The sequence below is a fragment of the Sorex fumeus genome, unplaced genomic scaffold (assembly GCF_029834395.1).
Source record: "Sorex fumeus unplaced genomic scaffold, SorFum_2.1 ptg000198l, whole genome shotgun sequence".
Lineage (NCBI taxonomy): Eukaryota > Metazoa > Chordata > Mammalia > Eulipotyphla > Soricidae > Sorex > Sorex fumeus.
Genome location: NW_026606255.1, coordinates 1472712 through 1487606, shown reverse-complemented (window position 1 = coordinate 1487606; position 14895 = coordinate 1472712). Strand labels below are relative to the sequence as shown.

The window sequence follows — 14895 nt, the reverse complement described above, 5'->3', positions numbered from 1 at the left end:
AAAAAAAAAAAAAAAAAAAAAAGAAGGAAGGAAGGAAGGAAAGAAAGAGAAAGAAAGAAAGAAAGAAAGAAAGGAAGGAAGGAAGGAAGGAGTGATAGTATAGTGGGGGGGGTGACCTGGGTTTGATCTCAGGCATCCCATATGGTCCCCCGAGCACCACCAGGAGTAATTCCTGAGTGCAGAGCCAGGAGGAACCCCTGAGCATCGTTGGGTGTGACCCAAAAGCAAAAAAAAAAAAAAAAAAGAAAGAAAAGAAAGAAGGAAAGAAAGGAAAGAATGATTTAAATGAGTGATTTAGGGTGTCAGCATCTCAAAAGCCGGCTGCCCTCCCTGTGGGCTATGTGGGAGGAGGGCGAACGGGCTCCAACCCCCTTTCTGTGGGCAGAAGTCTTGTTTTCAGGCTGCCACAGAGTTTCAGAGAACCAGAGGGCGAGCTCCCAGCACCCAGCCCTGCCTCGGCCCTCTTCAGAGACCCCCCTCTCCCACAAGGAGCTAGGTTACTAGTGATTTATAGTTGTTTTTGTTTGTTTGGGGTCACATCCAAGGGCTACTCCTGGCTCTGTGCTCAGAGGTTACTCCCAGCAGATCTCTCGGACCCTGTGGCGATGGGGCTGAACGCCAGGCCTCCTCTGTGCACAACTTGCACTTGGCCCATTGAGTTCTCTCTCCCGCCTCCCCCCTCTCTCTCTCCCCCTTCTCTCTCTCTCCCTCTCTTCCCCCTCCTCTCTCTCTCCTCTCTCCCTCTCCCCTCTCTCTCTCCCTCCTCTCTCTCCTCTCTCCCTCTCCTCCCTCTCCCTCCTCTCCTTTCTCTTTTTCTCTCTCACTCCCCCTGTCCTCTCTCTCTCTGTTTCCTCTCTCCCACCCCGCCCCTCCCCAGCCTCTAAGTTTTCATATGGTTTGGGTTTGGCTTTGGGGGGGGCCATACCCAGTGGCGCTCAGGGGCTACTCCTGGCTCAGTGCTCCTCGTGCTCAGGAGACCATGCAGTGCGGGGGATCAGACCCAGGACAGGACACCTGCATGCCGCACCCGCGCCCTCGAAGCTGTCTCCCGGGTTGGATGTTCCTCCAGGCACGCCGCCGTCTCCCTGGCACGCTGTCTGGGAAATGCAAATACATCCCATTTCGTCAGCTTGCCTGAGTCCTGGGACGCTGGAGGCGGCGGGGAAGAGTGGAGGGTGCGGGGCGGCCAGCGGGAGTCCGGGGGTCTCTTCCCCTTGGCCCGGCTCCTTCTAGGAGACCGTGTGGGAGCCTTTCCTGGCGCGTGCACGCGCTTCTCCCCCTGCCCACCCGGGCCCCCTCCAGCCTCCCCCTTCGGGCTGTGTGTGCCCAACCCTGGGTGTGTCCCACAGTCGGATGGTTTTGGCATGCGTCCTCCTGCCATTTGGCAAGTCTGGAACTTGCAGAACCAGCCACACTGCTGCAGGGCCTGGGCCCCGGGAGAGCCCCCGTGGCGACAGGGCGTGGACCCTCATGATGGCGGGAGCTGGGCGGGAGGGTGGGGGCCGAGGGGGGTGGGTCAGAGGGCAAGGGGCCTCTGGGGACCTGTGTCACGGGTTTCCCCGTCATCACTTCTCCTTCTCCTCAGTCACGTCATCCTGTTCCCCTGGGAACCACAGCAGACCCTCGTCGCCCGGACTGGCCACCAGCAGCCCCCCGGCCTCGCAGAGCAACCCCAAGGCAGCCCTGAACTCACCCTCCAGTTTTAACTCTTCAGGGTAAGGGGGGGGGGAAGCCCAGGACGCCGGGCTGGTTGGGTGGCCGTGGACAGCAGCATGTTGGGGGCCAGGGAGGGGACCGAGGCGGGCAGGCAGGTGGGACTTGTTCCCCAGGGAGTAAGGGGGCTTACAGGGGATGCTGCAGCCCTGTGCCGTCTTGGCAGGCCACCGGTCAACCGGCGATCCAGCCAACATTTCCATCCTCTCCCGAAGCATGGAAATTTCCACATGTTCCTGTGGGAAGGACTTTCGCTGAGCCCAGAAGTGCTGCCCTTCAGGCCAGGAGCCCTGTGCTCACGGTTTTCTGACTGAGTCCAGACTAGTAACTGGGGGAGGAGACAGTGGCCTCTGGGCCCCGGATCTTGAGCTGGGCTGTAGAATTTTTGAGGGCGTGGGGCTGCCGTGTCTCAACAGAGCAGAGATGGGAAAGTTGGACAACAGGTTAAAGACGGGTCTGGGGGGGCTGGAGAGATAGCACAGTGGGTAGGGCATTTGCCTTGCATGCGGCCGACCCGGGTTCGATTCCCAGCATCCCATATGGCCCCCTGAGCACCGCCAGGAGTGACTCCTGAGTGCAGAGCCAGGAGTAATCCCTGTGCATCGCCGGGTCTGACCCAAAAAGCAAAATAAAATAAAATAAAATAAAGACGGGTCTCGGGGGATTAGATGGGTACAGGTCCTTTAGGAAGCCAACCCTGGGGGACTATTGTTGTGCCCCCAAACCTGGGAGCTCCTCACTTTGCCCTCCTCCCATGGAAGGAGGGACGGAGGAGTACAAAGCCAGGGCAACTCCTAAGCACTCCTATGCATGGCTCAAAACCTAACATTTTAAAAACTGTCAAACAAATATTGCCCTCCCATTGTTCATCGATTTGTTCGAGCGGGCCCAGTAACATCTCCATTTTGGGACTTGTTGTTACTGTGTTTGGCATATTAGGAATATGTCACGGGGAGCTTGCCAGGCTTTGCCATGTGGGTGAGACACTCTCGGTAGCTTGCCGGGCTCTTCGAGGAATCAAACCAGGTTCGGCCTGGCTGGCTGCGTGCAAGGCAAATGTCCTACCGCTGTACTATCGCTCTAGCCCAACATTTTAAAATATTAAAAAAAGTTTTCCATGTGTGAGAATTTTTAAAATTATTATATCTATTATTTTAACGAATCACCGTGAGATACAGTTACAGACTTACAAATTTTCATGATGACATATCAATCAAATAATGTTCGAGTATCCATCCCTCCATCAGTGCTCATTTTAAAGTTATTTTGGAAGGTAGTTGATCTACCATAACATTTGTCTCTTAAAGTTTATAATTCCGGGGAAGAGAGCTTGAAGGGCTGGGGCCCATGCTTTGCATGTAAGAGGCCTGAGTTTGATCCCTGATACCGCATGGTCCCCTAAGCACTGCTGGGCAAGGTCCCCAAACCCCAAACAGCAACGACAACAAGGGGTGTCATTTTGTGACTTTTTAAAAGTATATTCATGAGGTTATGCAATCATTGCCATGATCTGCTTCCAGAACATTCTCACCTGCCCAGAAAAGCGGCTTCTACCTCCACTCCCCGCTTCCCTCTTCACATTTTCAGCCTCACATTGACGTGTCCTTCCTTCCATCCTGCCTTCCAGATCTTGGTACCGATGGAATCATCCCACCTACCTCCACTAAGACCAAAGCAGTTTCTGCCATGGCGCCCTGCCCCACACCCCCCCGGAAGGGAGGGCGCCCACCTGCTGTGTATGGACAGATCGTGTTCTGAGGAGTGGGCGTGAACCCCCACCCTCAGTGAACCCAACACTTGCCTTCTTCAGGAACGAGGGCCTCAGAAGAGCCAAGCTGTGACAGAACCACCACGCTCAGAGGCCCCAACGCTCTGGACAAACATCCTCATCCTCCCTGCCTCAGCCCTTGCCTTCTCCTCAGAGTCTTTCCCTGAGGCAGAGCCTTTCCTGAGAAAGGATTTCCTGCACTTATTCTTCCACAAATCTGTGGGCTTTCTGGGGACAGACCTGTTTTGGGGTGCTGACCCTCCAGGAGGCGGGGATGATGGTATTGACTCTGAACTTAGCTGTGTCCTCTGAACTGATCCTAAACTCTGTGAAAAGCCTTCCGTCGGAAGCCTCCACCAAAGCCTCATTGTCTCTGTCCTGTGCAGCCAAGTTTTCTGACAGAAAGTTCCTTTCAGCCCGTTTTCCCGTGCTAGCCCTGCCCGCCTTTCCAGAGCAAGTCCCTTCACGGTTCTGTCTTCTGACTTGCCGCCTCTGCTCAGGAGTCTCATCCCTCCCCCATGTCCTTGACACCCCTCTGTCGCCGCTGGACCTTCTCTCGTGCTCCCTGAACACTTGTATATAACCCCTCCTGGTTTTCGCATTATGTTCTTCTCCTTCATGTGGAATTTTCCAGCGATATGTTTAACTCAGGTGTGACTAAGATGTCTCTGTCCATATTTTCTCTTCTTTTAAATGAAAAAGGAAGGAAAGCAAAAGCAAAAAACCAAAGCGTGAGAAACTGTGCTTGTGCTTGCGGCGGTGGGAGTCCCCACATGTGCTGGGAAACGTTTGCTGATTTCCTTGGGCACCTTCTCTCTCGTGCCCTCTGGGGGCCCCTGGGCAGAGTGTGATGAAGCCATTCTGGAAATGGTCACTGTTTTTTTTTTTTTAAGATGGCCTATCTAAGAAAATGTTGAGGTTCAAAAGAATCTCTCTGTTATTTGTATAATGACATTATAAACTATTCCACTACTCCTAAGAAGAGGTTTAGATGAGTGTGCTGTGTCTTTTGTTGGGGATGGGGGCATTTAGAGAAGTACACAGAATGGAATAGGATGGGGAAAATATTTTAGGTAAATGCATTCATTCAATCTGGTGTTAGAGCATGCATTAAAGCAGAGGTCGGAAAAGTTCCGTGTTCACCTGCTGACAGCTACCTCGAATACAGAGTAAGGAGGGATTTGGTTTCCTCACTCTGTGAGAGAAGGCAAATTCTTGAAGGTCAAAGCCTCTGCAGAGTGGAGATGTGGGGGATGCTGATCCTGAGGGACAATGATTGATTACTTACGATGTAAAGCCATTGGCATTGCAAGCAAAGGAGAATTTAGTAATCACGCACTTGACTTTGAAGGCCTGGGGACTCTGCTAGGGATCTGGAACAGGAAACTATCTTGAATCTTGCTGAGTCTTATGCACTTTGGTTTTTTTTTTCTTTTTGGGTCACACCCAGCGATGCACAGGGGTTACTCCTGGCTCTGCACTCAGTAGTTATTTCTGGTGGTGCTCAGGGGACCATATGGGATGCTGGGAATCTAACCTGGGTCGGCCACATGCAAGGCAAACGCCCTGCCCACTGTGCTGTCTCTCCAGCCCCACCTTATGCACCTTTGGAGATTTTTTTTGGGGGGGGGTCATACCCAGTGATGCTCAGGGGTCACTCCTGGTTCTGCACTCAGGGGTCACTTCTGGAAGGGCTTGGGAGACCATTTGGGATGCTGGGGATCAAACTTGAGTCAATTGCAAGCAAGGCAAGCACCCTACCCACTATCTCCAGCCCTTGCTAATGAATATTTAAATAGTTATCATTCCTGAGGTAAATAAAGCCCTTCAAAGACCTCATGACAAAGGGGAAACAGTCAAATTAAACATTGGTGGGAAGTAGTAATATGTGTGGGATCACTGTCACTGTCACTGTCCTGTTGTTCATCGATTTGCTCAAGTGGGCCCAGTAACGTATCCATTGTGACACTTGTTACTGTGTTTGACATACATCACGGGTAGCTTGCCAGGCTTTGCTGTGTGGGCAAGATACTCTCGGTAGCATGCCGGGCCCTCCGAGAGGGGCAGAGGAATCGAACTCGGGTCGGCCATGTTGACTGTGTGCAAGGCAAATGTCCTACCGCTGTGCTATCACTTCAGCCCATGTGTGGGATAGAGGTGGGAAACCTCTCTGTGAGTAATCAGGAGTTCTCCTTTCTGAGGTCTGAATGGGGCTCAGAGTAAGACCAGTTCTCCATGGTGTGAAATCGGAGATGACCTACTGGGGCAATGACCATGTCAGGAAACGATCTAGGGACCAGGGATGTAGCAGAGACACATCAGGGCCTTTGCCAGGCGCTTCTGTAAAGACAGGACTCCTGGCCACTTCATGCCCATCTGTGCTTCTGAGGCCACATTCAGCGGGCTCAGGGCTTCCTCCTGGCTCTGTTCAGGGCTCACTCCTGGTGGGGCTCCTGGGAACTACATGTGGGGTTCCAGGATCGAACCCGGGTCAGCTGTGTTCAAGAGCAGCGTCGTAACCCCTGTACTTTCTCTCTGGCCCCATAATTGCTATTCAGATTCTTTGGTGAGTGCTTTGTGTCTCCGATTCCCCCAAACAGCTTAGAACTTTCCTGGGGAATAGAGTCTGTACTGCCAAGGACCTGATGTGGTAGAATGGGAACTCTACACAAAGACTTCAACTTAATAAAGTTAGTCCTGGGCAATGAAGCAGAAACCTGAGAACCCTGCTAAGCCGAAGGATAAGAAAACCATGGAGAGAGGAGACTGGTCACTTCCCTTTCCCTCACATCTTAAAGCTTTCACACCTTGTTCGTGCCTACGCAACAGTGGCAGCAAGAAGAAAATTCCAGGCGGATACTAGAAGGGAAAAGAAGTGGCCATAGTAGCCAGTGGGGGGAACAGTTGAGATGCACAGGCGATGCATTTGATGGCAAAGGCCGTCCTGTGTCTCCGGTCCCTGGGCCAAGCGCTTGCACTTGTCCAAGCACAAGGCGGTTCGGCTTCTGGGATGCTGATTTGAGTTGTGTCTGGCAGGACCTCTCAGCCGTGGCTGCACACTGGGGTCACTTGGGGAACTTCATGAAAGCGTGATCAAGTCCCATTCCCTTGGGCTGTGAGCTGGATTTGGGGTCTTGAAAGCCTGCTTGAGTAATCTGATGATGATGATGATGATGATGACGACGCGGATGATGAAAACTGCTGTTCAGGAGCGTCTCCCTCCCTGGGTTAGGTCCAGGGCTCCGGTCTGAAATGATATTCCTCCCTGCAAAGGCAGCTTTGGTCCGGGGACCGCACTTAAGTAACCAGGGCTCTGAGAGTCCAAGGAGATGACCCATTGGTCCAAGAGCTTCCGAGATCCTTGCGCCCCCTACACCGCCTCCCTCAGCCCCCTCCGTGGTGGGTTGCCCAGTTCCGAGGGTCATGTGTGGGCATCTGTGTTCCTGCCCAGTCCCTGTTTCTTGCTATTCCAACAGAGCCAGAGGGGAGATTTATTTCTAACAGATACAGCGACACCAGTAATTAACGTGAATACAGACCTCCAGTCTCCCTTTGTGTTCTAAGCACTTTACACATGTGGATTATGCATGTGGACAGTGTCTGGTTTTTGCCATAAACTTGCAGGATAGCTGTTACTCCTGCCCCACCTATGGAGAGGAGACTACGATGGCACAGAGAGGTTAAGTGAGGTGTCCAAAGACACACAGTAATCATGCTGGATTGATTCTCCCGGGATGGGATGAAAGGGTAAGGTGAATGATTGAGTGCTGGTGTGGAAGTTGGCAGTTTTCTTTTGGCTCTTGGAACTTTCTCCCTTACTCTATTTTTTTTTTTGGAGGGGGCCATGGTGGTGCACCCTGTGATGCTCAGGCGTTACTCCTGGCTCTGCACTCAGGAATTAACTCCTGGGACTGTAAGACGGGGACTATAGGGGGCACAGGGGATGGTGCCCTTGACCACATCGTGCAAGGCCAAAGGCCGAGGTGCTGTACTATCTTGCCTAGCTGAGTTTCCAGGTGAGCCCTGTGCCCTCCTGCCAAGCTGGTGGAGAGCAGAAGGAATCTGTTGGAATTCCCAGGCCTGAGAGAGCCCCTGGCGACCGGGATGCTGTTTGGGGGGCTGTCTAGACCCCAGGCAGGACGAGAAAGACCAAGCCGGTGCTCAGCCGCTGGTTACCGGGGGTGGGCGAACGGATGATCGAACAAACCAGGTCTCACGTCACCACCGGGTTCCATCCGCGCCCTCCGTCCCCCACCGGCGTCCCCCCACCCGCGTCCCTGTCCCGCGCGGGCTCTGCGCTCCGTCCTCCCGGCCAGCAGGTGCCCCCAGACCCCGGCTCCGCGCCGCCTCTCTGCCTCGCTGCTGCTCCCTGCTCCGGGGATCCGGGCCCCGAGCGCGCGGGGCCGCGCGGCCAGGTAAGGCGGCGGGCGGGCGGCCGCGGGGGTGGGCAGAGCCGCGCGCGACCCCGCTGCATCCCCGCGCGAGGGAGATGCGCTCCCGGCGCCCGGGCCCGACGCGCCCCGGTCCAGCCCCGCCTGCTCCCGGGCCCGGGCCCGGCGGAACCGCCCCGCGGCGGGCGGAGCCAGCTCGGGGCCGGAATTCGGGGAGGCTCGGCCCCCCGCCAGCCCCGCGCCCGCACCCCCAGGACGGACGCGCCCGGGCCCGGGAGGGGCGGCGGCCCGGCCGAGGGCGGCGAGCCCGGGCTGGCCCCCGCGAACGCTGGTTGCGGGGCGCGGGGCCGGGGCCGGGCGTGAGGGCGCGGAGAGGACTCTGCCCCGGCCACGGCCCGCCGCTGATCCGCTTACTGGCCGCTGACCCTGCGGGCGTGGGGCCGCCCGGGTGTCCGCCTGGCTACTTTGTATTCCGGCCGCAACGCTGAGCAGAATTTATCTCGGCAGCCCTTGTCAAGACTGGGACTGGGTGGTAGAAATTTTCCAGCCTCTTTTTGTCTGTCTGTCTTTCTTTTTTTTAAACCTCCACTTCTTAATTAAAAAAAAAAAGTCCAAGGCCTCACTCAGAACCGAATAGGACCTTTTAGGGGCAGAGACTGAAGTGGAACTCGGGTGGGCATCTTCTGCTTTCTTAAATGTCTCTCCCTCTCTCCCTCTCTCTCTCTCCTCTCTCTCTCTCTCCTCTTTCCTCACTTTCCTTTCTTCTCCTCTCTCCTCTCTCCCTTCTCTCTCTTCTTTCTTTCTTTCTTTCTTTCTTTCTTTCTTTCTTTCTTTCTTTCTTTCTTTTCCTCCCCTTCCTTCCTTCCTTCCTTCCTTCCTTCCTTCCTTCCTTTCTCCCTCCCTCCCTTCCTCCCTCTCTCCCTCCCTCCTTACTTCCCTCCCTCTCCCTCCCTACTTCCCTCCCTTCCTCCCTCCTTTCCTCCTTCTTTCCTCCCTCCCTCCCTTCCTTCCTTCCTTCCTTCCTTCCTTCCTTCCTTCCTTCCTTCCTTCCTTTCTTCCCCCCTCCCTTCCCGCCCTTCCCTCCTCCCTTCCTTCCTTCCTTCCTTCCTTCCTTCCTTCCTTCCTTCCTTCCTTCCTCCTTTCCTTCTTCCCTCCCCCCTTCTTCCCTCTCTCCCTCTTTTCCTCCCTCCCCTGGCTTTAGAGGAAAGCTGTGTTGAACTTGACCCCCACCAAGCCCCCTCTGGATGACATTCTTGGGAGTGTCTTGCGTGCCTAAGGGTGCAGGTTCACAGATACTATTTCATGTGTCAGACTAAGGCTAAGCAATGCGTAGCTGGGTTTAAAAAAAAAAAAAGGAAAGAAAAAAAATTCCTGCTGAGATGAGACAGATATCTGAAATATTTTTGGCTTTTTTATTTGTACTTTCTAAAGAGGAGCTGATGAATATTAATAACAACACGGTGGCTATTTTTAGGCTTTAGTCTGATAGAACTTAATTGACTCAGCGACAACAGTACTTGTTCTGATATATTTATAACCAGTTAAAAAATTCAAAGTAGCTTTCTGACTTTGTTTTATTTTTAACTAAATTAAGTGCCTTAAAGGTTCATCCCTCCCCCACCCCCCCACCCCATGCCAGGGAGGGAACCCAGGGCCTGACACATATTAAGGCATGCACTCGGGGCAAGCCACATCCCCGCCCTAAAGCTATTTTTATGTCTCAACAAAAACTTCCCTCTTGACCCTCAGAATCCTCTGGTTCCCTTTTGACCGGTCTTTGAGATACATTTCAGAACTAAAGAGAACTAGGGTTTTGGGGACCAGAGAGGGTTAAGGCCTTTGCTTTGCCTGTTCCTTCACCCACACTGAATGGTCCCCCGTGCACGGAACTCAATGAGCCAAAAAACAAACCAAAAAATTTTTATTTTGTGTTTTCATTAAGTTTTGTCTCCTGAGCTATCTGGACTTTTTGTTTCGTTCTATATTTAGGATAACCTCAAGTTTCGATGTTGACTGATTAAACCGGTGACCTAAACCTAAACTTCAGTTTAGTGGCAGTTTTTTTTTTTTTTTTTTTGCTTTTTGGGTCACACCCGGCGATGCTCGGGGGTTCCTCCTGGCTCTGCACTCAGAAATTACTCTTGGCGGTGCTCGGGGGACCATATGGGATGCTGGGGATTGAACCTGGATGGGCTGCATGCAAGGCAAATGCCCTCCCCACTGTACGATCACTCTGACTGTAGTGTCAGTTTTAAATGCATCAAACTGCCTCATGGCATGTGTTTTGGTGCAGACACCATGAGTGGAGGGGTTTTTGTCACAAGCACTCGTTGAGATTTTTGAAATGAGATGGTATGATGTGTCATACATGCCTTCCGTAGATTGGGTACCGTTGTCCAAGGGCAGCGGCCGCAGTGAGGGTTTTCCTCCATGTGGACTTATTATCACAGCACGGTCCAGGAGGCAGCCCGGGAGCTAGCACACAAGCCTGGAACTTTGTTGCCCACTGGCCCTCCTATTTTGCCAGGCGCCTGGGAGGGCCACACAGCCCCACTGAACTATGGGAACTTCTTGCTGGGCGCCTCAAAAGTAGAGGCAAGGCACTGGAACTGTTTCCCTGGAGAAGCACAGGCAGCCGCCCGAGGCTGGTCTCTCAGGGTGCATCCTGTGTCTCTGGTCTTGGTCTTTCCTCCTAGGATGGCATTAGCTCTGTGTCTGCAGGTACTGTGCAGCCTGGGGGTCTGGCTCTCACTCTACGCTTCTTTCTGCCGTCTGAATAAGAACCGGGGCTATGAGTGGAGCTGCCGGCTCGTCACCTTCACTCACGGAGTCCTCTCCATTGGTCTCTCGGCATATATTGGCTTCATCGATGGCCCCTGGCCATTCACCCACCCAGGTAGGTGAGAGAAGAACAAAAGCCCCTCACTGATCATGGGCTTATGATTTGGGAGCGGTTTATTTTATTTTAAAAAAATTTTTAAAAATTTTTATTAGTGAGACACCGTGAGGTACAATTGTAGACTTACAAATTTTGTGCTTGGGTTTCAATTATACAATGATCAAGTACCCATCCTTCCACCACTGCCCATTTCCCACCACCACAGATCCCAGTATCCCTCCCACCCCCCATCCTCCCCATCCCACCCTGCCTCTGTGGCAGGGCATTCCCTTTTGTTCTCTCTCTCTTATTGGGTGTTGTGGTTTGCAAAAGAGGCAATGGGGACAATCATGTTTGGTCTATAGTCTACTTTCAGCATGCTTCTCCCATCCTGGGAGGATCCTCCCAACATCCTTTATTTGGTGCTCCCTTCTCTCTCTGAGCTGCCTTTTCCCCTAGCATGTGTGGCTGGCCTCCAAGCCATGGAGCAAAATTCCTGGTACTAATCTCGGCCATTCTTGTGTGTTAGTCTCCTATTTTGTTACTTTATGTTTTGGGAGCAGTTTAAGAAGAGACTTTTTTTTTGGTGGGGGGGAAAAGAGGGGCACACCTGGAGGTGCTCAGAACTTACTCCTGATTCTATGTCCAGGAATTACTTCTGGTGGTGCTCAGGGACCATATGGGATTCTGGGGATCGAACCTGGGTCAGCTACACGCAAGGCAAGAGCCTACCTGCTGTACCGCTCCAGTCCCCAAGATGGGGCTTCTTTATAGAATGTGTACCCTACTGAAGAATAATTACAAGTGGTATTAGGAAAGATCTCTTTACCTTTTTTGTTGTTACCCCGGTCTTGGATACACTGGCCATTCTGTTTCTTAACTCTCTTTTATTTTTTCTTTTATTTATTTATTTATTCTTTTGTAGTACTGGGGCTTAAACACATACAAGGCTTGAACACATACCCGGGGCCTCACACATACAAGGCCTGAACTCAACCCTCACCTTAATTCTCTACTTTAAAAACAAATCCTAAAATGCTCATGATTTTATAAATCTTTTAGATATACAGAACCCAGAGCCATTTCTGAATCTTCCCCTGGCATTCCCAGACCAACTGAAATGAATCACATTATATATTCTCTTTGGTAATCTGTCATTTTTACTCGATCATATATATATATATATATATTTTATTTATTTATTTTGTTTTTTTGGGTCACAACCGGCAATGCTCAGGGGTTACTCCTGGCTTTGCACTCAGGAGTTACTCCTGGCCGGTGTTCAGGGGACCATATGGGATGCTGGGAATCGAACCCGGCTTGGCCGCGTGCAAGGCAAACGCCCTACCCGCTGTGCTATCGCTCCAGCCCCGTCAATCATATATATTTAAAAAAATCATGTTTCTGTCTCTGTAACCCAATTTTCCTTTCTGTCTTTTTCTTTTTCTTTGTTTTGTTTCTGGTGTTTTTGGGTTTTTTTTTTTTTTGCTTTGTTTTGTTTTTTATTTATTTATTTATTTATTTATTTTTTTGGTGGTGCTAAAGGCTTATTCCTGTACTCAGGGATCACTCCTGGCAGGGCTCGGAGGACCATCTGGATTTCCAGGGATCCAACCCAGGTTGGCTACCTGTGTGCCATGCAAGCATCCTACCTGGTGCTGTACTATCACTACAGGCCCATCCTTAATACTTTTGTTCTATTGTGTGGTAGGCGTTGAAATATTTTATTTCACCAGTGTCTCACTATGTGGGGCAGCAGTAGACTTTCCAAGATGTGATGTATGTGGAAGATTACCTTCTTAGGCTATAAACATGACATCCCCTTGAACCACTTCCCGGAGTCTGCCGTAACCACACACAGTCGGGGCAGACACAGGGATGTGGAGAGGGTTCCCCGGCCTGGAATGCAGGCTGTGCACGTGGGAACCTTAGAGTCAGGCTCCAGTCCCTGGCACTGCATGGTCCTCCAGATACCTTTGCGAGTCCCCCCAAGCACTGAGCTGGGAGTGGCTCAAAAAAACCAAAAGAAAAAAAAAAAGTTCTGGAGTTGGAAAGGCCCAAATAAATCAAGATACCAGCTAGCTCATTTTTCTGTCACATGTCACTGCCAGGCTTGCAGACAACTGCCTTCCTGTCGCACACCGTTGTCCCTTTGTACCTCTGTCTTTATCTTGTTTGATAAGGACACCGGACGTATTGATTGCCACCTCCTTGTAACTTAATTACCTCTCCAAGGCCCTGTTCCAAATAGAGTTGCATTCTGAGATACTGAAGTTGATGAAGGTCGGGATTTCAGCATATGGATTTTGGAGAGAAATAACTAAGTCCCTCCAGACCTTTAGAATATGAGTTTTTAAAAATTCCACAACTCCTTAAAAAATTATTTTTAATTGTGGTACTAGGAGTTGAACCCAGTGTCTTCCACATGCAAGGCATGTGGACATGGAAACATACTAACTTCTGGGGTTCCTCCTGGAGTCTGCTTTCAAAATGGGTTAATTTTGTAACCCATGAAGCTAAAGAATCAGTCTGACATTTGGGACAGAATTAGAGAGTTTGGAGAAAGACTGTTGGTTGGAGAAAGGAAAAATAAAAAGTGTCTAGGATTTTGTTTTATTTGGGAATCTAAGTGCTTCGAGGCTATTCCTGACTCTGTTCAGGAGTGACCCCTAACAGTACTGGGGAGAGGCTGGTGGGGGAAGGGATGGGAACCAGAACTGCCTCATGCAAGGAAGCACTGTACTTCCTCCTGTACTGTCTCCCCAGTCTAGACTGCAGGATTTGAATAGGATGAAAATACTCTGACAAGCCGTTCTCTCTGTCTCGAGGGCACTGAGGTCCTTCTGGGTGTCAGGCCCTCCTGGAGATCTGATTCAGCAGAGCCGGATTTCAGTATGGCTTGATCAAGACCCTCATTTTATTTTATTTTTTGCTTTTTGGGTCACACCCAGCCATGCTCAGGTCAGGGGTTACTCCTGGCTCTGCATTCAGGAATCACTCCTGGCGGTGCTGGGGAGACCCTATGGGATGCTGGGGATGGAACTCCGGTCGGCTGCGTGCAAGGCAAACGCCCTACCCTCTGTACTATTGCTCCGGCCCCTCAAGACCCCCGTTTTAGATTTCAGCCCTGGGTGGACGGTCAGAAAGCAATGTTTTTCTGGTTTTTTTTTTTTGGTGATTCTCACCAAGTTTGAGAGCTTAGCGATCTGGGATGCCTGTGAGGTGTGTGTGTGTGTGCGCGCGTGCGCGTGCAGGGCTGCGGGGTCCCTGGGCACTCAGTCCTGTGGTCTGGCCTTCTTCCTAGGCGCCCCCAACACCCCCCTGCAGGTGCACGTGCTGTGCCTCACGCTGGGCTACTTCATCTTCGACCTGGGCTGGTGCGTGTACTTCGGCTCCGAGGGGCCGCTGATGCTGGCGCACCACACCCTGAGCATCCTGGGCATCGCCATGGCGCTGGCGCTGGGCGAGTCGGGCACCGAGGTCAACGCCGTGCTCTTCGGCAGCGAGATCACCAACCCGCTGCTGCAGCTGCGCTGGTTCCTGCGCGAGACGGGCCACTACCACAGCTTCGCGGGCGACGTGGTGGACGTCCTGTTCGTGGCGCTGTTCACGGGCGTGCGCATCGGCGTGGGCGCCCGCCTGCTGCTCTCCGAGCTGGCCTCGCCCAAGCCCCGCTGGTTCGTGAAGGCGGGCGGCGTGGCCATGTACGCCGTGTCCTGGTGCTTCATGGTGAGCATCTGGCGCTTCGCCTGGAGGAAGAGCGTCAAGAAGTACCGCGCGTGGAGGGGCCGGCGGAGCGAGGAGCGCGCGCACCCGCACAACGGACACCTCAAGGCGCACTAGCGGAGGGGCCTCCCCGGCGGGACCAGGGCGCAAATACAGTGCTGGTGGCCCGGTGCTGCTGAGGACAGACTTGGCCTTCAGCCTCCCCGGTGCCACGTGGCCACCGGTGCGGGGCTCGGAGCGGTGTCCCCAGAAGTAGTATCGAACTGGCACTGCCCAGGGGCAAGGGTGATCCAGTGGAGGGGAGGGGCTCCGAACTCAGAGAGCACTGCCTGTCTCTCCTTAGGGGCTTCCCAAGGGGACTCATGCCTTGGGTTCTCTGAGCATGGGATCCGGGCATGCGATGTGTTGATGTGAAACGG

General features: G+C 52.6%; 2 protein-coding genes across 4 annotated transcripts in view; both read left to right on the top strand.

Moving 5' to 3' along the window:
- Positions 1 to 3669, top strand: part of POU2F3 (POU class 2 homeobox 3) — a 75240-nt gene extending 71571 nt beyond the window's left edge. Inside the window, exons 12-13 of the mRNA XM_056108182.1 lie at positions 1586 to 1715; positions 3341 to 3669. Of these exons, the coding sequence (XP_055964157.1) occupies positions 1586 to 1715; positions 3341 to 3380 (170 nt within the window). The 3' untranslated portion in view covers positions 3381 to 3669. The remainder of the gene's footprint in view (positions 1 to 1585; positions 1716 to 3340) is intronic.
- A 4136-nt stretch (positions 3670 to 7805) lies between these two features.
- On the top strand, positions 7806 to 14637 carry TLCD5 (TLC domain containing 5). 3 transcript variants are annotated; one of them, XM_056108180.1, is made up of 3 exons: positions 7806 to 7896; positions 10594 to 10768; positions 14055 to 14633. In XM_056108180.1, exon 3 carries the CDS (start codon positions 14159 to 14161, stop codon positions 14591 to 14593), a length of 435 nt encoding a protein of 144 aa, XP_055964155.1. In that variant the 5' UTR covers positions 7806 to 7896; positions 10594 to 10768; positions 14055 to 14158; the 3' UTR covers positions 14594 to 14633. The 3 variants fall into 3 exon arrangements, with proteins under 3 accessions (XP_055964155.1, XP_055964154.1, XP_055964156.1); XM_056108179.1 differs by having other exon boundaries at positions 7819 to 7896; positions 10569 to 10768; positions 14055 to 14637; XM_056108181.1 differs by having other exon boundaries at positions 7871 to 7896; positions 10654 to 10768.
- Positions 14638 to 14895: the final 258 nt, after the last annotated feature.